General features: G+C 39.4%; 1 protein-coding gene across 9 annotated transcripts in view; it reads right to left on the bottom strand.

Moving 5' to 3' along the window:
- The window catches only part of syt1a (synaptotagmin Ia), a 194288-nt gene that overhangs the window by 13814 nt on the left and 157315 nt on the right, over positions 1-23159 (bottom strand). For all 9 annotated transcript variants that reach the window (XM_046072082.1, XM_046072088.1, XM_046072080.1 and 6 more), the window contains 5 exons: positions 15172-15344; positions 12190-12318; positions 7037-7204; positions 3388-3555; positions 131-248 (listed from right to left, as the gene is read on the bottom strand). In XM_046072082.1, the coding sequence (XP_045928038.1) occupies positions 131-248; positions 3388-3555; positions 7037-7204; positions 12190-12318; positions 15172-15344 (756 nt within the window). The remainder of the gene's footprint in view (positions 1-130; positions 249-3387; positions 3556-7036; positions 7205-12189; positions 12319-15171; positions 15345-23159) is intronic.

Below are 23159 nucleotides of genomic sequence, written 5' to 3'. Positions count from 1 at the left end.
AACAAAGAAAAAACTAGCAGTGTTGTGGAGGCAATGTGTGTGTTGCAGTGCATGTATAATTACAGACAAAGGGCCTGTCAGAGGGAAAGTCAGTGGGCGCACACACACACACCATTACAATTCTCCTCACCTGACAAGCCTCCCACATCCATTTTTTTCAGGTTTTTGGCCTCGAGGACGACCACGGTCAGCTTGCCAGCAGTGGGAACGTATCGCAGAGAGAAGCAGATATCACCCAGCTTCTCTTGCTGTTGGAAAGTTAAAGACGTTGCAGAGGTGAGAAGAGTTTTAACAGCAACCACTAAATCCAAATTTACTGCATCACATGCTCACAGCAGATGCTCACTGAGAGGCTAGATGAGGGGAAAAAATAGCTCATAAATTCCCCTCCAAAGCACATTAGAAATTGTTCAGTCACCCAAATCTAAAGCTCTGTTTGGCTTTTTAACATGCTAGACGTGTTTTGGATTGTACCAGTGTGTCTATATGAAAAGTGAATGAATGGTTAAAGTACAGTACACTGATGCTGGGTTATAGAGTTGTTTGTAGTAATTGCAGTGTCCAGTTTGAATCAGGGTGCAGGTATGCATAACATTTACATTAGTGATCAGTGTAGAATTTTAAAAGTAAAATTCTTCAGTATAGGAGTAAGCGATATTTGGATGTTGTGATTTAGCGACAATTAGTGTTGTAACCATGGTTCTAACAAGCAGTTTTATGAGTGTTCATTTAAATTATAGTGACTGCCCAGAACATGTGCAGATTACAATTAAGAAATGAATGGAGACATTTATTTAGAAGACAAATATGTATATACAAATATTACCTAATATAATGTATATTCAAGTCAGTCTGCTGATCTGTCTGCGTGACAAGCTGTTAACAAGGTTAGTCATCATGTGAGCCAGCTGTCTGCTGTCTTATTGTATAAATGAAAAAATGATTTCAAAATACTTAAGTACAGAAAAGAAAATACAAATCAACCACACTGCTCTGTTACTTTAACTGCCATTTTTCTAAAGTGAGAAACTCAGCTGTAGCAGGTTTATAATGTAAAGTTTATTTAAGGACAATCTCCAGAATTTTGTTGAATTGGTAGGGAAACTTTAAATAAATGACAACAAATGACAGGAACAATAGAAGATTTACATTACGTGATACAAAAACATACATTGCACACAACTTTTCAAATGTTCTCTGTAGTTACAATCTTGTTTAGTTTGAGCATTGAAGAAATTTAGAAAATGGGATTCAATATATGTTTAAGTTACATAAATCAAACCTATAACAAGTGTCAATAAAGACACCGTGTCAAATGCAATGCTTCATATACATTTCAAACTGCACCGCTGAGTCATAGCTTCAGGGTCATATCCAATCAATGTCCATCAACTCCTTGCGTGTTTTCAATCTTATACTATACATTTGGTCTCTTGTTTTGGTTTGAATGCTTTCTAATATTGGCTCCCACTTGTATTTGTCACTAATCACTTTCTTAGAAACGTAGTGACTGCAATCACTTCACTGGTTCACACAAATCACAACACAGCCTCATTATCATACACTGAACAGAGAGTGATTCATATTCTTGCCATATCCCTTATCAACACAAGGAGCAGACGCAGTCGATAACTCTCGTTCAGTTCACATCTGCTGTGCGTGTGGCCATTTTGAACGAAGATTATAAATCAGAGGAAAACCTGACCTGAATATCGACCTTTGTTTTATTTCAGTAGTCTTTCATCAAGTTCCAATCAGGGCTTATTAACTCATGCAGAAACTCGTGCAGGTGTGCTGGAAATAGTTGCAGTGTGTTTTGTACTGTCCCCACCCATTTTACTTATCATCTACTATCCTGACAGTTGCACTATAAAACCAATGACTAAATAGTCTTACATTGATGATGAAGGCCTGTTTTTAATCAACACAAATACAGGTTACGCTGGAGGCCAGCGAGAGAAGGAGCGACGGTTAATTATGCCTGTCAAGCGCAGTGGCCAGGTTCTTTAATATTTTCTATGAACTGTAAAAGGCCAACAGCTGCCTTTTCAACTTAAAGGGCATCTTCAGAACTTGCTACTTTATATTTGACCTTAAAAGTAAAGAGGATTGTGTTACCTGTGTGTAGGTAGAGTATTAAATTTTATTCATTCTGCCTTTTCACTGAGCTCACTGGTGAAGGATTTATACCTGAAAGAGCGGCTCTTTCTTTGTGCGTTTGGACTGATAAGCTGAGTCCTAACAGAGCTTTCTTTGTTTTATAATATGTATTTAAACCCAGTGGCTCTCAACATTTTTGGCTTGTTATCTCTTCAAACAAATCAAGGTAAACTAATCTTCTTCTTTCCTATATCCCATTAATCATCTCGCAACCATTTAAATTTATCCTTGTGACATATAAACAAGTATATTTCCCAAAATGTCAAACTTTTCTTTTAACCTCCAACCGTACTGTAGAGTTTTGCTTGAAATCAATAGGTACATTTACTGAGCGGCCAAGACAAATGAGTCCTTTTCACTTTGGCAGGTGTACTGTAATTCACAGCTACTGAGGCAGTCACTTGCATACACGAGTTCTGCAAACCTCTTGGCATTGCACATCATCAAAAACAAACGTTATTAACAAATGGATCAATGTATAGTCATTTCTAGGCACCCAAAATAACTGTTTAGTGCCACATCATGATTACAGCGTTCAATTAAGAAATTTAATAATAAAAAGCTTCACTACTTTTCAAAGGTTTTTGGAAGGTGCAGAGTAGCTATTTCCATGGTCTGCCTCTGCAACTGCTCTCCATTGAGCTTGAACACAGCAGAGTGTCGCTCCAGTGTCTCAAACCTTGCGTAAAATTGTCAGGTGCAGCTGTGTGACCAAACGCTAAGGAATTATAGTAATGCCCTTCAACTCAAACAACATCACCAGCCATTCGACACTGTTATAATTAACCTTTAAATCAAACCACCGTAATGCTAAAAATGAGGTTCCCCTGGCAACATGTGCTATATGCCATGACATTTACCATGAAAATTGAATATCCTGAACTGTTGCCTGGAAAGTCACACTTCTATTAATTGAAGGGGAAGTGTGGACATCTGATTAAGTGACATTTGCAGGAGAGATGGATTACTTCAGCCACGGCACCACATTTGTGGTTCGAGCACAAATGGCTTGCTGAACACAGCAAAATAATCATGGCGATATCACTTACGCAAGCACTGATAATACTACTCTCATTATTGAAACAGCTGCTACCAGATGTACAAATCTGAGCCTTGACACAGAGACAGGTGTCACAAAATGATTTCAAACCCACTCGTTTCCCATTTTTAGTGAGTGGTTGAACTTCTGGCATGTGTGTCTGCTCACACTGGTTTAATAAGTCTTACCTCCTCCTTCTCAGCGCTCTGCAGATCCCGCCACTCCTCTGTTACATGGCTGAAGTCCACCTTGTTCATGGGCACCTTGATATCGCCGATGGCATCGTGTTTGGAGAAGCGGTCAAAATCGTACACCGTCATTACCAGTGTCTTTCCACCGAGCTCTACGTAGGGGACCTGAGAAGGATGACAACGGTAACACATATACTGTTATTAAATGGGTATTCGCATATACAGTGTTTCTTCAGTCAGTCAGTTTTATTGACAGGCTCAAACACAACTGTCTGACTCTAGCCCAAACAGCTGAGAGAAGTGATATTATAGAGGTCGATGTGTTACTAACAGGAACACATTGTTGCTATCAAACTGCAGCTTGTCCAAAGGTAGAGATATTGTGCATATTATAACTGAATAGGGGGGTAACGAGATCTTATGAGGTTAATTTGTGAGAATTCTCATCAGGTAAAAAGCTGCTTCGCGAGACTCACGCAAATGACATTTTTCACAGGCTGTCAAGCCACACGTTAATTTTCTCACGCAATGAAATACAAATGTATAACTGATAAGAATCAACTCTGCCCAGCTGATTGACACAGGCATACACTGCGATAGTAATCAGCTGAACCCACCCGGGCTGTGAGTCCAGACCTTTTTATATACAGTCAGTGGTCCAGACAGCTGTGACGAGTGGTAACGTAGCGGGTAGAGTTTTGCAACATAATCATCTAAAAACTGAAGCGCAGCCTGCTCTGTTTGGGACTGGAGGTTAACGTGTGGATTTGTGGTGAGATTTCTGCCTGATCAAAAGTGTTACATTTACTTTCAGTTTCACATGCAACATGCAGTCCCAAACTGCGTCAGTCAAACGGTCTGAAGGGGATAACGTTACTACCAGCGGACCAAAAACATAATGCACAGCAGAGTAAAGGGCAGGTAGACTTCTCATTAAATGATTATGTTAGTTAGGTAATATTCTGCCTTTTCTCTGGACATGTTGAGAACACAGATAGCCTATGTGGGAGAGATTCTGAATGTGCAGAAAGTTTTGACCACGAGCAGAAATTCTGCTGAAGCACAGGAGCTATTAAAGTCCAGGAGTTTCTAAAGGAAATTCTAAATTAAAATTAAATAATTTATCATTATGGTGAAAAGGTGCCACAGCAACATTTAAAGAGGTTACTTCCCCAAACAAAGACACAAAGAGGGGGGAAGACTACATCAAGACTCAGCATGGATAATAAATAAGTTGGTTTACAGGAGAAACAGATTTGAGATCAGTACAGTTTGAGTGAGAGCTGCACTGACTTATATTCTTATAGTTAGGCTATAGATTTTGAATCGTCACCTGCCCCCTGAATTTTGTGTTTCTCTTTATATAAATAAATAAAAAAAATCTCCATATTCTGGAGCAGAAAAATTCATCACAATGCTGGAAATAAAGTGTTTAATGCTAATAATTCAGCATTAAAGATTTCTTAAAAATAGTGTTAAAATCTTGTCTCGTCCCGATCTCGTGAACCCAATCTCTAATCTCATCTTGTCTCGTGGGTTAATTGTCTCGTCACACCCCTATAACTGAATGAGCTAAATTTGGAATGAAATAATTTTTCTTCTATTTATCTATCCACTGAGTCTATGAGCTTTCAGTTAGCAGGCTAGGCTAATATTTCCAGTTGTAAGCAAGCAGTAGCATTCTATAAGGGTCTGTATTGTGGAGAAGCTGTCACTGTGTTGCATGGAGGACTCAGGGAAAATCTTATTCAAATCATTATTTTGTCTCTATGAGCCTCTGCAACAGTTTATTTACAACTCAGCAAAACAATCAACACAAATTAAACTGAGTTACCAGTTTAACAGGTGCACCTTTGGAATGTGATGCAATCCAGCCCTGCAATAACTCCTGTCTCATTATGAGAGAGCTGTTAATTCAACCATGTGGTGATTGCTAAAGCCATATTTGCGGTATTGTTGTGTAGAATTGTATTATATTAAAAGGTGTTCTGTAAATTTAGTTAGTATCTTAGGGCTGAACGATTTGGGGGAAAAATCGATTTTTCTGCCAGACATTGCAATTACGATTCAATTTGCGATTTTTTTATTGAAGTTTTGCTAAAGTTCAATATTCATTGCCAGTCTATTTTTGACTGAAGCTGCATCAAGCAGCACAGAGCAGATGAACCAGACAGGAAGTCAGACACAGAACGCCATATAGAATCCAGTCGATTTTCAAAATAAAACACCCCTTGCAGACTCCCGATTGTACATCAACAATAAACACAGTTAAAACAGACCACAAAAGACACAATTTAACTATGTAGCCTAATTAACCGTAGTAGAATCACAAAAATCAAGGACAATTGAACAAATCTGAATAACTCAGCAAAATCAGTCAGGCAAAATACTCTTATTCAGAAATGCTCTATGTAGAATATGTAGCCCGCAGTGGAACGGAACAGGCTCACAGAGCTACAACACGTCAACAACGTAGGGCAGCTAAACGCTCCGCTGCTGAAACACTTCAGTGTGAGTTGACGCCAGATAAAACCGCGGCACAGCCGCTGCCTGTGTCAGTCGGCTGGCGCCATGATCCCACGTTTTCCTCTAATTTTGTTTGTTTTTGTAAAATGTACACGTCCTGTGTCCGCTCTGATTGGTGAGTAGGACCGTTACAGGAGGCACATGGTGCTAGTGACTGGCGAGCAGATCTGTCACACAAGGATGACAACGGCATGAATTTGCAACTGCATGACTGTTTAAAACGGGCAAGATGCACTGTATAATTCACCTACATTTTCGTTCAGCCCTAGTGTATCAACTCAAAATAAAGTTTCAGTTTCATACATTTTAATATTGTCAGCACTGGACTTCCAAAGGAAAAACGTGCGATGTCTGTAAAGTTAATCACATCCCAAGCAGAGTCAGATGTGTGTGTTTTTAGAGTGGGTGATTCTGTTTCCAAATAAATCACTACTCTTCCAGCCCCTGCCCTGACAGACGGTGTTATCAGGCCTCCAACCTGGGAGTACAGCAGTACTTGATTGATCCTTGATTGCCTTTAATTTTGGCGAATAAACTTGTTAAATGGAAATTACGTGTTACAAGACAAAAAAGAAGAGTAAGGGAACGATAAGACCTTGCTTGACATTATCTCAGAAATTCATCTTTTTCTTGTTGGTACTTATAATCGCATGTCCCTTTCTTTTTCTTCACAGATTTATAGACACACACACACACACACACACACAGTATTGAAATGAATATCACATCACATTATGCTTAACTTACACCAAACACCTGCACTCTTCACTGTCAGGGGAATAACAAAACTTTCCCCACTGCTGAGCCACAGCCATGCATCCATTATGGTGAAGGCTAGGCCAGGATGTAGTGGTGCATCTGCCTGTGTTAATCCCAATCACATTGAGCCTCAGAGTGTGTATGTGAGTGTAACTGTGTGTGTGAGAGAGACTCTGTCAGGAGCTTGTTAATGTGCCAGCTGGTTGCTGTCTCCACACCTTCCCAGCATTCACGGCTGCATGCAAATCAGATTGTCAGTGGAACTAAAAGATCTCCAGCTACACAAAAAAGTGCTTGAAATGAGCAAATGTTTTTGAGCGTTCAGTGGAACCAATTGAAAATAAACTCCTGTGAAGTGTACCTTGAAGGTGAACTGCTCATTGAAGACAGGGTTGAGGGTCTTCCTGTGGACCTTGGTCTCAAACTTCTTCTTCTTGTCAGGCAGCAGGTAGACCTTTACGTATGGATCAGATGTACCACCCATGTCCATAGCAGGCAGCTCTGCCGCCTGGATGATCCCCACTATGAGCTAAAGGGGAAGACAAAGGTTAAGAAACAGAGAGAAGGCATGTCAGACTGTCCGCTAACCCAAATCATCCCAATATACCTTAACCTTCATCCCACCAACATCCTTACAGATAAACCATACATTGATTAAAGGAATGTCTAAAATGTTTCTTAGTAATTGCTCTTAGACCTTGGGGAACACTGGATTTTTTAGACACGTCTTATCTTTTGATATCATTAGCAATCATTTCTTCGTAATGGAGGCTTGAAGATGATTCAGTGTCATTTATTCTGGGATATGGCTGCAATACTAGAAGGTTATGTCGACAGAGCCTGGCAGTGGCTGAAGAGTTCGTAAAGGTCAGGATGTGTCAGAGTAGGAATGAGAGGACTGTTTCTCTTCACATGAGGCCGATAATTGATAACCACAATGGGGGGCCTGGGAGGCTGATTGACCTGCCAGTCAGAGCTTCTACTGAATGACCTCTCAGGAGGCCCAGCTAGTCAGTCAATCAACTTCCTATCAGGCAGCCATCAAGCAGTAATCTGGAGGCTGACCAGGGCACCCAGCCATGGAGCTCTACAGCTGTCAGGAGCTACATCAGGTTTACTGTGTGGTGCTACCAGCGACACAGTGGTCAATAATAAAAGTAGGTAAAATGACCATAAGACAAATAACCAAAATTAGGGGAAATAAATTTGCAGAACCAGAGCTGCTTTGACAACTAAAATTTTACTTTTAATTGGATCTAGGCAGCCTAGTCATCCAAGGCTGCTAGGTTAGACAGTTAGCCTAGTTAGCAAGATAGTAAACTACCCGGGAGCTTCAGGGATTGTGCCTGGTCTCAATGAATGGACAAAATACTGTGATTAAGGTTTCCATTTAAGTCACAGTTGCATCTGCTTCTTTATTGGCCTCCATCTGATGCAGCTTTAAAAAAAAAACTATCTATTTGCTTCCACACGTTAATGTTTAATTTGACTAATGAGATTATTTCTGCCTCCAGAGCAGCTCTTTCCCTGACAAATGTTTACCTAACTAAACCTTAATTAGATTAATGTACTTTAAGTGAGTTTGCTAGCATTTACAATGCTATGTACTATAAATTTATGCTGCGATGATTTATGTTAGTTTAGGTGGGTTTACCCTGTACTTTCTGGAACATGTTAATTTAACCATTTACTATCTCACAAAGTATCTCAGCACTACTATATTATATGTACAGATCTGCATTAGATGGTGGTGAGATTCCAGTATGGAAAGGTCTTTATGAAATGATGGAGTATTGATAACACAGAATCCACATTCTGTAAATGTACCACAGATACACACGTGTATACTGTACGCACACAAAATCACACATGACAATAGTGAACACACAAGAACATTTAATAATTGTTCCCAAGGTTACGCACAACATTTTCTTGACATTACCTTGAAAACCCAGTGCAAACACTGATTCTGTCATGATTTTAACAGACCGCTTTGACATAAATATAACTTTTATAATTGCACATCTGCGTGTAGCTTATCAAGATCACTCGCTGCAAAAGGTAAATAAAAGGCGTACGATTATTCTAGCTGTCATTTACCTGAACCTAAATGTAACCATGTTTTGCACTCTAGTGCCGTGAAGTGACACTTGAATTTAGAGTGTAGCAATTCATCCTTGCATGCTGTCCTTCTGATTTCCACCCATCCATCAGCACAGTCTGTGGCAGACACAGCATGTCACACCATCTTTACTGGAAGAGGTGCTGGTGATTTAGAAGAGAAATACGAGCAAGAAGTAGATGGAAATGTTGATATGGAGTTTGCTGATCAGCTAATTGGATCTTTCCTCATGATGTATGATACTACGGCTGACTCAAATTTCAATTAGTGCCCAAATGTGTATCTACTGAGCTTTTCCATAATTCTCTTTTTTGTCCTGATTTTCTCAAAATTGGTATTGGTAAGTGAAAGAAGTGACTTTTTGGATAACTCCCTTCAGATACAATAACTGAGTAACTTGGTGTTACGTAGTAATTGTCCAGCTGCTACCATTTCAATTAAATTAGTAAATTTTTTTTTTCAATTAACCATTTGTCTTATAAAATGCCACAAACAAAGCGAAAAATACCCATCCCACATGCTCTGAGCACAAACTGATATCTTCAGACTACGTGTTTTGTGCTTAACAGTCCAAAACCCATAGGTATGCAGTTTACAATGAATTAAAACAGATACAATAAATATGTAAAATACTGGAAAAAAGGACTAATATTTTAGCACTAATTAGAATTAGATTTTTTTAACACCTGACTATAGACTATGAAAAAACAACAACCGTGCCTGTGTGTTTGCACATCTGTGTGGCTTTTTCTGTTAAACTAAGGACTCGAGCCCTATCACATATCATCTAGCAGAGAGTTGCTATTGTTTGTTTTACTCTTCAGTCCAGTGAGCAGCACACTGACCAGAATGGGTACAGGACGGTGATTCAGCCCTTGGCATCGTGTCTTGGAGGGCTTTTGTTCCAATGCATCATGGCTCTGCTGTGACCATTCCACACACGCATATACACTTTTATAAAGAAAACAAATAGTCCTTTTCCTAATATTTACTGAAGCGGCTTTGTGTGTTATATTAGATATGTACTGTCTTGGGGAAATTTCAAGTAAATCATGAAAATGAAATTCATTCCATCTTAATAATGAGTTTAAAAATCACATTTTCTGACTGGACACAATGCGATAGGCCTGTTCCTGACCTGCAAAATGAGCAATGAAAATGGTAATGATGTTGAAAAAAGCTATGACTTTATTATTCTCTTCCTGCTGTGCTGAGAGGGCTCTTTGTGGTTCATTTGCTGTGTATTTGCCTGATGCAGCCGAGTCCTCAATCTCGTGAGTGATTTGGATCTTTTACAAAACCTTTTGTCTCATTAGTGTATAAACCCAGAATCATCAACACCAGGGGCAGCAGCCATTGGTGGTGGTTAACAGACAGAAACAATGCTGAGACTCTTTGCCACGAGGAGCTGACATTAATCTGCTAGTCTTCTCCCACTCAGCCTGATCTTGCCTCAGTCTCTGTACACACACAAACCCGGTTTCCTCCTTTTTTCTGGGCACATTTAACGACATATTGTTAGACCATCATGGGAAAGTCTCTTTTGCATGACATACAATATGTTATTCCGCAGTGCTTATGGCAGAATCTTAAACGAGGCATATTTCCTCTTTTTTTTTGACAAATTGGTATCACAAATCTATGTGTAGCTCATTGGAGAAAAAAGTCAGATAGTTTCCAGGAGTCTACAAGCAAGTGCTTGCTGAATTGTCAGTGCTGAAACGGTGTCTGAACACCCCCAAATCTTTGAAATGCACTTCACACAGTGATTGACAAGGTGAAGGAGGTGAGAAAGTATGCAGGATTTGTGATAGATTCTCTTTTTCATTCTTCACACAACTATCAAGTCTACTTCAACCTGAAATCGTGATTTCTGGGCATATTGTGCTTCCAGTTGTGACATCACACACATCGCACATCACACGGGCAGCTCAGACTGGCATGTTTGAACAACGAAATTTTATCTCATCAAAGTGTAAGGGAAACACCTTCCTGCTTCAACGGTGATTAAATATCATATCATCATCAAATTACCCCATGACTACACAATGATTGTTCTCCATAATATTCTCGCTTTAAGAATTGCCACCTGTCCAGCTGTTCACCTCTTCTAAAATAAAGAAATAAAGAAACCTACAGCCAAGGCATTAAACCAATCACCTGTGCCAGTTCTCCTCAAACAGTTCTATGGTGCTCACATTGATTGCATGGGCCTCGAAGCTTGAGGATTAAAAAAAAATTTCCTGAATGTTACTGTGCCTCTGGACTGCGTCGGTCACTGTGCTGAAAGTAGGTCAGATGAATGGCTGCCTCCCTGGGTTTTTAGGTCTATCTGTTGTGAGCTTCTTTAACTTCAGAGGCAGCCCGAGTGGCAATGAGCCGAGCCCGGCTTCTCTGAGGTCACTGTCACAAAGCGTGAAAACTGTCATCCATTCATTAAACTTCAGCTCACTGTGAAGCTTATTACCATTGTAATCAAGAACCTCGAATAGAGACCTGTCACTGCCTCCCACTACATGACAGATCAACTCAGTGAAAAATGTACTATTGTCTGTATAATACCCCTTCTTATGGAATGAGTCAATAATTTGGCATTTTTTTCTCTAAAAGAAAAGGGGTCTGGTTGACTGAACACTAATGGTGTTGAATTTTATTAGCACCATCATTGATTCCATAATCTGCGTACTGATAAATATTGCACAGGTTAATTGGTAAAAAATATTGACTACTGATCAGTGAAGGGGGCACAGACTGCATCAGAACATTTTTACTGATTCAAATTTTGTTGTTGTGTAGTAAGGGGGGTGTACTGTACCTATGCCAGAGTGTGACTGAGTGTGTACAGGAGCGGTGCATGTTGCACTGTCTAATCTCAGGCTGTCAGTTCTGTTTATAATAGGGAGTTAGCTAGCCCAGTGAGGGACAGCACTGTGTTCACGAACCGCATCTATTATCTGTCACACAACATCTGGCGCCAGGAAGCTGATGTGCTCCCTCATTCTGCTTTTTAAAACTCAGTTGCTGGAAAAAATAAAGCAGATGGATATCTGCAGGGGCTGTTTTCAATCAAGTAGAAAGAAAGAAAGAAATTCAGAGGCAAACTAAATCCCAATAGTGTACTGCATCTTTTACAAGGCTCAGTGGCGAATGCACAAACTAGACCACCATGATATCCCTGCGAGATTGCTCTCAAGCTTCAGTGACCAAACTGTGTTTACAGTTGTGGTAATGCAACGATGGGAGAATGTTGTGCAAAACCTGGGTGGGTCCTGTTTAATCTCTGGGGAAATGAAAAGTTGGACCACCTCAGAGGTTGGGTGTGACCATACTTACGAAGGAGGACCTTTTGCAACAACGACACACACACAGAGATTCGGAGAACAGATCCTTACCGTATTCTCTGTGAAATTGTAATCCAGGGAGTATTGTAATTTGCCCAGTTTCTGGTCCTCCTTGGGCTCGGCCTCTTTCTCCGTTTCGGTCAGCCCTGTCTCCGCATCTTCCTCATCATCCTTCAAGGCCTGAAGGAGACACCCACCAAGAGTCAGTGTCGCCTGTTTGTCGCTGGTGCTAGCACCCAGCCAGCCGTTCCCCCGCCCAGGTCCTGCCAGCGGACCTACTCCTGTAAAAGCTGCCACTTGTTTTATGGTGTATAAGGGGGAAACAGGGGAAGCAAGCACTAAAACACCATAGCAGTTAACACATGCTCTGTGATGCACTAAAGCCTGGTCCCCTGATGATGCTTTTCTATCAATCTCTGGGTGTTTCTGTCTAAAGGGAGGAAAGATCAAATGATGGCGCCAGAGATGAGAGCAATGGGCAGGCATTAGAAGTAGTGGGTAGGGTAGAGAGACATAGAGAGAGTACAGAAAGGAGGAGAGAGAGATGCTCCCGGAAAAGATCACAGTAAGACAATTCCCTTGATGTTATTTCAGGCAGATCAAGTCTCTGGCAAAAACACATATCAACGGGGAAGTGGCAGAAGTGGCAGAGTGAAAGTGAAGTTGCCCTTTCGCTAGCCTGGCACTGAGGTAAGGGTAGCAGGTGGTGGCATTGGTGGGGGGTGGGGGTGGGGGTGAAGGAGTCTGTTATAAGACCAACATGCGATTGAAGAGGCAAAGACTAGTTCTCAAGGTCATTCATTCATTGTCAAAAGTAGCCTTCCAAGATATTTCTTTCGTTAGGCATGCAGAGCATTCTCTGTAGTACAAACCGGTGCTCTCGTGTGATTCCCCATTCTCAAGTCTGGTAAGGCCCTCAGATATACAGTCACATTGCCATCATAACCCCTAAAGCCTTTATGTTATCCCCTACGCCAATGGTAGCTAGAAGCATCATGCCAGCGGTGGGTGGGTAGGTGTTGGTAAAAGGGGTTGTAATGTACTTTGGGGCCTGCTCTTATTAGTTTGTCAAGTTGCTCATGTGAAAGCAAAAGGCTGAACAACACTGATTGGTTTAGAAATTTTCCACTGAGCCACTTGGGTCTCTGCCTTTTGGGAGTGAATCCAAATATGAATGGTCTTTAGGTTTTCTTTGACACATAAAAGATGGAAATGTGGTGCGAGTAAAATGATTGAGGAAATAAAATCCCCTAATTTATCGAACGTGTATTTTATTACTCTATAAGGTTAATCCAACTTTTATGCATATGTGCTCCAGGAAGGTTGTGATCTGTTTCACCTAGGTTGATAGCTGTGAATGCAATTGCTACTGTATGTCAAAAGCTTCCTTTTCATCATCAGTTTCAAAAGAACATTTACTTGTAGAGCCTCTCAATCATTCTACGTTTGCTTGCCCGCCATTCGTTTGAAATGTAAATTAAAGATTCAAAAGGCAGGAGACTTTAGCTTGGCACAAAAATCAGCATGGTTCAACCTTGTCAATGCGCACCCAGTGTTTCTTTCATACATATATATGTGCATATGCAGTTTGTACACACATATATACAGTAGATATACATGTACTGTATGCATAGTTACATATATTTGGTTCTACGGGAGTAAGTTGTTGTCAAGAGGCTACAAAAAAAACATCAGAGCAGCAGGCTTAAGATCCAGCAATTGGGAACCTACCGCCAGTGACCATCCCGAACAGTCATCAGACACAACACAGATAAGGAGGACATAGAAGGAAGAAACACAAATTAAAACAACCACACACAGGAGTTAACACACCAGAGTCTGGGCACACCAGGAGAAATGACCGCTTGCCTCAGAAGTGGCAGATTCACAGTTCTTAGAGATTAGTTATTAGGGTTATTAATCTTTCATTTTGATTAATGACTGTTTGAAAATAAAAATTGGATGGTTCAAAGGCAGTCAGGATACTGAAAAAATGCATGGAAAATCTTCTCCTCTAACAAGCAAAGTAATGTACTGTACTGGACCAATTTGACTGACCTTGCAGTTTGCTAAAGCTTCTCACTGTTTACTTTAAAAATAAATGAGTCATTAACATGTAAGTCTTAATCTTCCTTCTACAATAAGTGACTCAAATGAAGCATGAAAACATTGTCATTGGTTTCTGTCTTCGGATCCACCTCTGATAACAGAGATGTTGCAGCATATTAAACACACTTTGTACATATTTCTACTGAGGACGGCAGCATAGTGCTGGTGCAATTAGTGCGCTAACTCCATTTGAAGTGTCTGCTTTTCATTGCATCCCATTCTGCACTGTTGAAAAGTAGAGTTTAATTAAATTCTCTCTCATTTGTTTATCCTTTGGTGACGTCATTTCTCTGGGTGGATACCACGTCATTACACGGTAAACGTTACTCACACTCTTCAACAAGTGAGCAGGTCCTCATATGACAAAAAGAAACACACAGGAACAAAAAGTAAAAGAAAAAAAAAGACTGAAATACTCTCTCTTCAATCTGAAGCCATTAAAAAGACTTCCATTAACTATCCTGCGATTAGATTGAATTTCTTTTAAATGAAGTGGTGAAAAATCTTAGAAAGTAATACTGTATGTATCTCTTTGGCAACAGTTAATAGATAATACACACAAAATACATATAAGAAAGTAGCGGCAACTGAATTAAAAAATTGGGACGTTTTTGACAGCCATATTTGCAGTACAATTATTTTCATTCTGTTGGAAAAACACAAACTTAATGTGTTAAAGGAGTTACTGCAAATGTAATCTGTCACCATACAGCATTAGAGGGACTAAAATTATATATAAAAAAGAAAAGGTATGTCGAACATGGAAAAAACAAACAAAAAACACTAAACATATTTAAGACATGTTAATGGACAAGTTTTTTTTTTCTAATGTAATGTCATGCACAGAGGATCCAGCAAAAACAAAATGTTTTGGCAGTAAGGCGTTATTAAATTAAATTAAATTAATAAAAAAAAAGTCTTTACCTCGGTTTTGGCTCCATCCTTGACGTCCATCATGTTGATGGCATTTTTGCCCTTGTCTTTGCCCTTCTTTTTGTTTTTCTTCTTGAATATCCATTTTTTGCAGATGCAGAAGCAGCACGCTAACACCAGAATGATAGCAACAAAGGCAATAGAGACAATGGCCCATGATGGCACTGGGGAAAGAGCAAACAGGAAATAGTTTGGATTAAACTTCTGGGAGGAAAAAAAATGCTGCGTCTAGCAGAGAAGAAAACAACATGTCACTAAAACTGGGCCAAAGCAGCATTTGAACCAAAGTTCCAAAAAGTGATTATACCAACTGACAGGTGAGATAAAAGTAGGAAAATGTGTGTGCCTGCAGAGTTGGCACACCGGATCAGCACCTAAGCCAGAGTCTGGGTCCATCAAGAAGTGGCAGACTCCTAACGATCGGTCCGGAGTAGCTGGACAAGAAGTGACTGCACAGCTTCAGCCAATTTAGTGGAAGTAACAGATGTTGGCATTTTCCACTTGCCATTTAAACAAAAGATTCTCAGACAGCTGACACTTTAACTGCAATCACCGGCAACACAGAACTTGGTGGGACTAAGAGTGGTGGTAATTTTGCAGGGTGTGCTTGAAAGGCATTAACAGCGGTACAACCACGACAAGCCAATGATGCATTAAAACCAAATGGGTTCATGAGGTTTGGCACACATTGTTCACATGCTCTCAGCTCCTATATTACCTTAAAATTATAGTATGAAATTGGTCTTTTGTGTTGAGAATTAATTTTACAGATAGACTGCAGGTTTTAGACTAAAACTTTTCTCTGAGGAAGCACTTATCCACATAAAAAGCCTAATCTCACTGCTAAATTAAACCTGGACATTTGGAGTTAAGTCAAGAGGAAGTTAGAGAACAATTCAAAATTTTCCTGTCAGTGTGGCCACAGTCAAATCATTAATTTCCCAGTAATCATGCCCTTTCTGTTTTCAGCCCCGTAGCTGAGCTATATTGTTTTTATAACCTTCAAGACAGTATAAAATCTAATAAGAGTCTTCTTTTATGTCTTCTTTTACTTTGGACAATGTCACTTTACTGTGGTGTGTTTATACCAAGATGTTTAGAAAAATCTTTCATCAAATGTAATCAAATAATCAACTTTGGCACAGTTCACCAGAATAGCAGCCTCCCCCTATTCTCTAATGCCACACTAGCACTTTACCGATTTTAAAAACACTGGAATACCACAGACATAACAACAGATTTAACAGATGTTTTAATCGCACACACCAGACGATTCAGTCAAGGCAAAGGACTGTGCACATGGCGTTTATACATTTTATAGCACCAGCAAGTACACAACATACGGTTGGTGACGCTTCCTGGTCAGCTTGCTCTCATTTGTTTCTGCTCAATATTATGTCACTGTTCCTTTCACACTAAAGGAAATAATTTCCCCCAATTTCAAATCGTAAATATTTATGATTATTATTTATGATTCAAATTACATTAAATTACGCAATTTATGATATTTACTCCGATCCAGTCTGTAGCATTAAGATTATATGTGTAAACCACTCACACTGCAGTATCATTTGGGCAGATAATTTGTTCAGACTAGCCTCGGATCGGCAATTTATACAGTAACAATATTCCCTGCTAATATCATTAACTCATGATTGAACATGATCTGGGCCTGTAAAAAATGGATGGATGAATGGATGGATGGATTTACCAATTAGGAAAATAATCATACTTAATTTAAGGTTCACATATTAATTCATAAGGTTAGAGGTCTGGAACAACAGTACTGGAGAGTTTCCGGCCAGATTTTGCTAAAATCACATACAAGAACATTTTATACATATAGTGATGTTATACAGTGACATTGCATACGGCAGGCTGGAAAAAATATTTTTAAATAGAGATAAAAACAAACTTTTCGAGGCCTGTGGATAACGTGGTCATTTCTGTTTTTGATTAAAATTGCTCATAAGATGAATCAGAAAAGGCAATCAATTGTGAGTGGCATATCAGGTGTTGTTTCTACCAGCATAATTTGTTACTCTAGAGCATGGACCTGCCTGGAGAAATTGGACAACCGGCAGTCAACTGTGTCACCTACAGACATAGTCACACACTCAGCTCAACAACATAGTGACGGCTCTAACAGCCAGCAGCAAACACAGTGACACCCACTTCAACTATAGTCAGCAGTCAGCTACCGATCCCTGGTGCATGCACAGGTATACAGTATATAACACACATACAAGCAAACACAATGGTAGAAGGAGAAGTGGGTTGTTTTAAGTACCGGGGGGATAACATAAAGTCCAGATGGGCTGAAAATAATGAGAGACCTTGCAGCAGACCTCTCCCTTCAGCAGTCATAATCGTTGCTCCTTCATTCTACTCAGCAGACACCAAACACCTGGCAGGACACCCCTCATTTTAACAGAGATGAATAACAGACAGATGAGCCAATTTTAGGAGCATGTCTTTGGTTTTGTCAGTGCATACTACACTGAAAGGCAAAAGGAATACTTCTGACTGATGTAATTCTGACTGCCGTATCTGAAAAGTATGCAATACTGAAAAAAAGAATTCCACAATACACATACAGCTGTCTCATCTTAGGAATTATCCCAATAGTGGTCATAAATCCAACAAACCAACAGATAGTGAAAGCTCCAGATCTTTGAAGACTTTATCTGAAAAACTCCAAAAAGACCCATCAAAACAGAAAAGTATATTATAGTCTATCACTCTGAGGTTTGGCTCACCAGCATTCAGCTGTGGTTTCTTCGCCGAGGTCCGAGGGGAGAGAAAGAGAGGAGAAAAATCGATGCTCTGTTGACAAAATCAATAAGCACTCTCCTCCAAGGAAAAACAGTGAGTGATGCTCTAAAATAACTTTAAGATCTACAGCTTTGGCCTTGCCTTGGAGGGTGTGGTAATGGAGGTGACAATGGATGGGACTTATTTACAATGATCCACCCAAAACCAGCAGCATTTCCTTTAAAAAATTGAAACTATACAGAGAACAAAATGGGTCAGTCAGTGTTTGTCGGGCTTATAGGCTTAAATACACAAAAAGAAACCAAATTCCTATTAGTAATTTGTAATTATTTTAAATGTGCCAAAAACACTTTTAAAGGACAGTCAAAGTCAAATTCTTTGCACTGCAAATTTATATTTTTCATACATGAGAAAGACTTATAAATGGTGGTATTTATCTTTTGGTTATAATATAGTTTTACATATTGGAAATTTTGGTCCACAATCTGTGCAGCTCTTTGCCCAGTGCCATTATGGGCCATTGTCTCTTTGTTGCTCCAATCAGTCACATGATTAAAACTGAACGCCGGAGACCTCTAAGCATGGACAAAACAGGAGCATACTGTATGTCATCAGCATAGACCTCTGAGGATACTGCGGCACAATTCAGCACTGGAACAGCTACTTTTACCTCGCACATACAATCGCAAACACAAGGTAAGGTAAGAAGACAGTCCTTTAATGGAAGTGTCAGGGATGTGACAGGTTTGTATTTCAAGCTGGCAAACCACCGCGATAAGCAATCACCCCTCTAAAGGAACTACGGAAGAGTGATCTGAACCCAACAAAATGGAAGCTCTGATTAAAGGAAATCTAAATAAATACGCTGGAAGTCTCTCGTTCTTAACCCAAAATGCTTATGTCACTCTATAGTCATCCTGGCATTTCATCACCTGATGGAACGCCGTTTAGCCAGTTACAGTAGAAATCAATCCATGAACCCAGCCCTTATCTTTTTCATCAAACGTGCGTCTTCCAGTCAAAGGCACTTCTGTGTGCCTTAATTAAATGAACCTGATTCCCAGAAAGCAATAAAAGCATCCCCTAATTAACTACACTGTGTGTGTCGTTTCTCCAGAGAGAAATAGAGCGAGAAAGTGAAAGCGAGAGTGACAGAGAGTATTGCACTTCAACTCCCAGCATTTATCTCTTGTTCCGCCAAGTGGCATGGCATGGAAAATGGAGTTTCTCTAATGGGTGGGTTGCAAATGATGAAATTCATGTTTGCTGTTCCTCAAATCACTTTTCAGCACTGTCGTTGAAATGGTACGGCACCGTGGAAAACCAAAGCTCCAAACAATGAGACACCTTCAAAGTGCTTCAGACACTGTGAGTGACATATACAGTACGGTATGTAGTCCTTTGTATCTTTTATTTTGCCTTTGGACTTTTTACAGTCGTTACTTCTACAGTGGGTCTAGAGATAGATGCTGTATGCTGTACAGATTATAAAGCCCTTTGTGGTGGTGATTTTTGGCTATATAAATAAAATAAAAATAAAATAAAAGTTGATTTGGTTCGTTTTTAATTATTGGACTAATGAAACTCTCTCAGATTCTTACTGGGGCCATGGATAAAACATCTTGAGCATGACAGAAAATATGTCAGGACTATATAAACACATATTAACTATTTTTTATATTTTGATTCAAGATTTATTCAAGCACGCATAAGGCAAAATGCAAGGAACCATTATTTAACAGTTCACCAGTATATCACAAGGTTGACACAAGCAGATTGTACACTACGTTGAAAACAGATTCACACGCAGGTGCTATTTAGATTCCAATTTCGGTTCCAATTTTTTGAAATGTTGGTTTAAACCAGAGCCCTTGGAAAAAAACAATACAAGTTCAAGGAGACTGTTCACAGACAAAGGACTTGGGAATTGAAACCATCACTCTATTCGCCAATGTTAGTAATAAATGGAAAATAATCTCGTTCCCGTTCATATTAAACTCATGTTACTTCTTAGAACACTGATTTTTTTTAGTGGTTCCTGGCATACCAGTAGAAATATTAAATCCACTGAATAATGCCATCATAGTATTTTGAATGACAGCTCTATATTTAACTAGTAGAATAGGAAATATAATTTGCCGCAAAACCTCAGCCCAACTGGTTTTAGCTCTGATACACCACAGTGTTGGGTTTGGTGTCCCTGAGAAGCTTATCAGATATAGTTTCTGAGCTGTGAAAGGAGGTCAAAGAGAAGCAACCTCAGCATAAACCAAAAAGCCAGGTTTCTCTAGCTGACATTTTGTGTCCTTCAAACATACTGTAGGTGTTCTAAAAGTCACTCCATAGATATACAGTAAGATAAAAACCTGTAGGTCTGTAAGTCATTTCTAATGTTGTGGTTGAGCTAAATGAGTGAGATCATTGTGAACTCATGAGAAAAGAAATATGCACGTAAAGATAATTCAATGTACATCAACTTCATGTTTGTTTTAACTGTGTCAGCACGCAGTTTTATCTGCAAGTGAGCGTAGTTTTGGTTTCAACTCCAAAAAAAGTGGCTTAGATAATCTGGCTGAACTACTGACTTGTTTACAGCCTGTCTTACCGCTAATTGCTTTGACCTCAGTGTAGCGCTGTCACGTGTTTCAAGATGACAGGGCTTACTTTGGTGACTACATTTACACAACTATTCGAAAATTTAAAAACCTACACAAACAAGACCCAAGTTGTAATAAACAACTTATTTTAAACCAGAATTTTCTTTTAACAGTGTTTTAAAAGATGCAGGACTAACCATATCAGAGTATTACAGTCAAATTTTTAACGTCTCAGTATTTTATTTGCTGGGAATTCATCCAACATGGACGAGACGTGTTTCAGACAAACATAAACGAACATCTACATTTCAGTAACAACTGGGTACCTCCATCTGCCGAAGAAGATCTTGACATTGTTTTGCCAACTACTTTAGTCTAGACTTCAACTAGATTTTGCAATTGTGAAAATAAGTGGAAGTACAGATACCATTTCAAGAAAAGCATTCATATACAGTATATGAGTATGTCATCAGCATTAGTTTTTGCCACATACACCAATGAAAACTATGCCTAAATTTATGTCATAATTAATTAATTATTTAATTAATGTCAGATTAATGCCAGCTCTAAAATATGTCTCTGTTCTGACTCAATTCTGTGTTTAAAAGGAGTTCTGTTGCATTTATACTCCTCTACATCTAACAGATAGAGAGAAAGGTTTTATGAGCTGGACAGAGTTTGGTGGATGCATTTAAAAGGGTAGTGTGTGCATGTGTGCGTGTTTAATATTGCATCTGGGTTATATCCACTTCCAGCAGCCCACACTAATCCAGTGTGATGGGACACTGTTGGTCAATTAACCTTGACATTATATCTTGTTATGCTTACGAGAGCAACTCTCTGTCCACGCCCTTTTCCCGCTGTGGCTTGTTTAGGCAACCATACGGCTGCAGCAGGGAACATCTTCCAACTATCTGCAACAATGACTGGTTACATAGTAACTGAGAGCTGATGATAATGAAAACTTTATTCAGAGATCCTGTGTGTGAGTTTCTCCTTTTATACAATACAATATTTTATTTAAAATGGGCTGGCCTATTTCTTTGTGATTTGGTTAAATCATGTATTTCTATTCTGTCTGGTACATTATTCTGGTTATTATCAGAAAATGTAGACCCATCAATGCAATGCATTTGCAGGAAATCCTATGAGTTTAAGTGATAAATTAAGAGTGCATGAGGTGGATTTACAACAATAGAGCAGTGACTGTCATTTTGAGGCACAAAGAAATGTAGAGCAGTTGAATAGGGTGCGTAAAAAACAGAGAAGCTTGTTTTTTACCTTCCGAGTAAAGGCGTATTCACACTCAGTATATACGGAATGATTTATCCAAACAGGAGTTTTGTGATGGATGAACCACAGTTCATTTGGCCATTTCAACTTGACAATACAAAATATAAGTACTAACCTCTGACAACTATCCCACGTCCGGGTTGCTGTTGCGCAAGTGTTCAATCTTCAACAAATTTTTACTCAGAGGGACCATTTTTAGCCACACTAGACTGAAAATCTAAACTATAGGATGGATTGCTGTAACATTTTGTACAGAGATTTATGCTCCCCAGAGGATGAATCCTACTGACATTACTTATCACCTGAATTTTCCTCTAGCACCAACATACTCTAAGGTTGACATTTGTATTTTCAAGCGAAATTTAACTATTGAAACTTATTGCCATTGTGAATTATAATAATTAGTGATTCCTTAATCTTTTATCTAGCTCCATCATTTGGCCAATTTCTATTTGTCCAATTGTTTGCTTTTTGACTAAATACCTACAAATCTAATAACTTTCCCATCTGCCTCAGCTGTACATTGTGTTTAGCACTTAATAACAATTGTAAGCATGCTAACACTCTGAATATTACCTGCCAAAAATCAGCATGTAGCATTGTGATCTTGTTAGCATGATGATGTTAGCATTTAGCTCTGCTGTGCCTAAGCAAACTTTAGCTCACATCAGTCTAATCACAACCTTACGGCAGCCCCCGTAAGATAGTTGGCTGCTAGCAAAATAATAATTTTCATCGAGGTTAAAATGACAGGGTGCTCACATTTGTACTGCCCAGTACAATAGCAAATGTCCATTTAACTTTCAGGTTTCAAGAAAGACCAATGAAAGGAAAATGTTTGGCTAGTGGAACAGAAGTTAGCTTGAAAAGGGGACAGACCTCAGCTCTCAGATGGATGTTAATATCTAATAGCCAGACGTCACTGAAGCCTAAAAAGCTATGCTCAAACACAGATTTGGACTGCTGCTCATATTTCTAAGTGTTCACAGATAAAAAATGATGGCACACTGCACTAACACATCATCATGTTTACAAAAGCTACATATATGACTTTCAATTGCAGACATCTCTGATCTCAGGATAAGGATATGTTTTTAAGACATTTAACAAGCTGAGAAGACAGAAGATGGACCAGCCTCTGATGGCGTCACATGACAGGCAAACTTCTGTTAAACGAGGGCAGAGAGTAGTCCATGGAGCTTGTCGCCAGAGCAGGAGGCAGGCAGACGAACAGCTCTGCTGATCCACCACCGTAATCCCCTTTAATAAACCCTTCTGTCTGTTGACTGTGAGCAGTCACAAAGTCAAACAAGT

This window comes from Micropterus dolomieu, linkage group LG16 (genome assembly GCF_021292245.1).
Source record: "Micropterus dolomieu isolate WLL.071019.BEF.003 ecotype Adirondacks linkage group LG16, ASM2129224v1, whole genome shotgun sequence".
Lineage (NCBI taxonomy): Eukaryota > Metazoa > Chordata > Actinopteri > Centrarchiformes > Centrarchidae > Micropterus > Micropterus dolomieu.
Note: the sequence above shows the minus strand (reverse complement) of the source record. Positions and strands in the feature narration are given on the sequence as shown.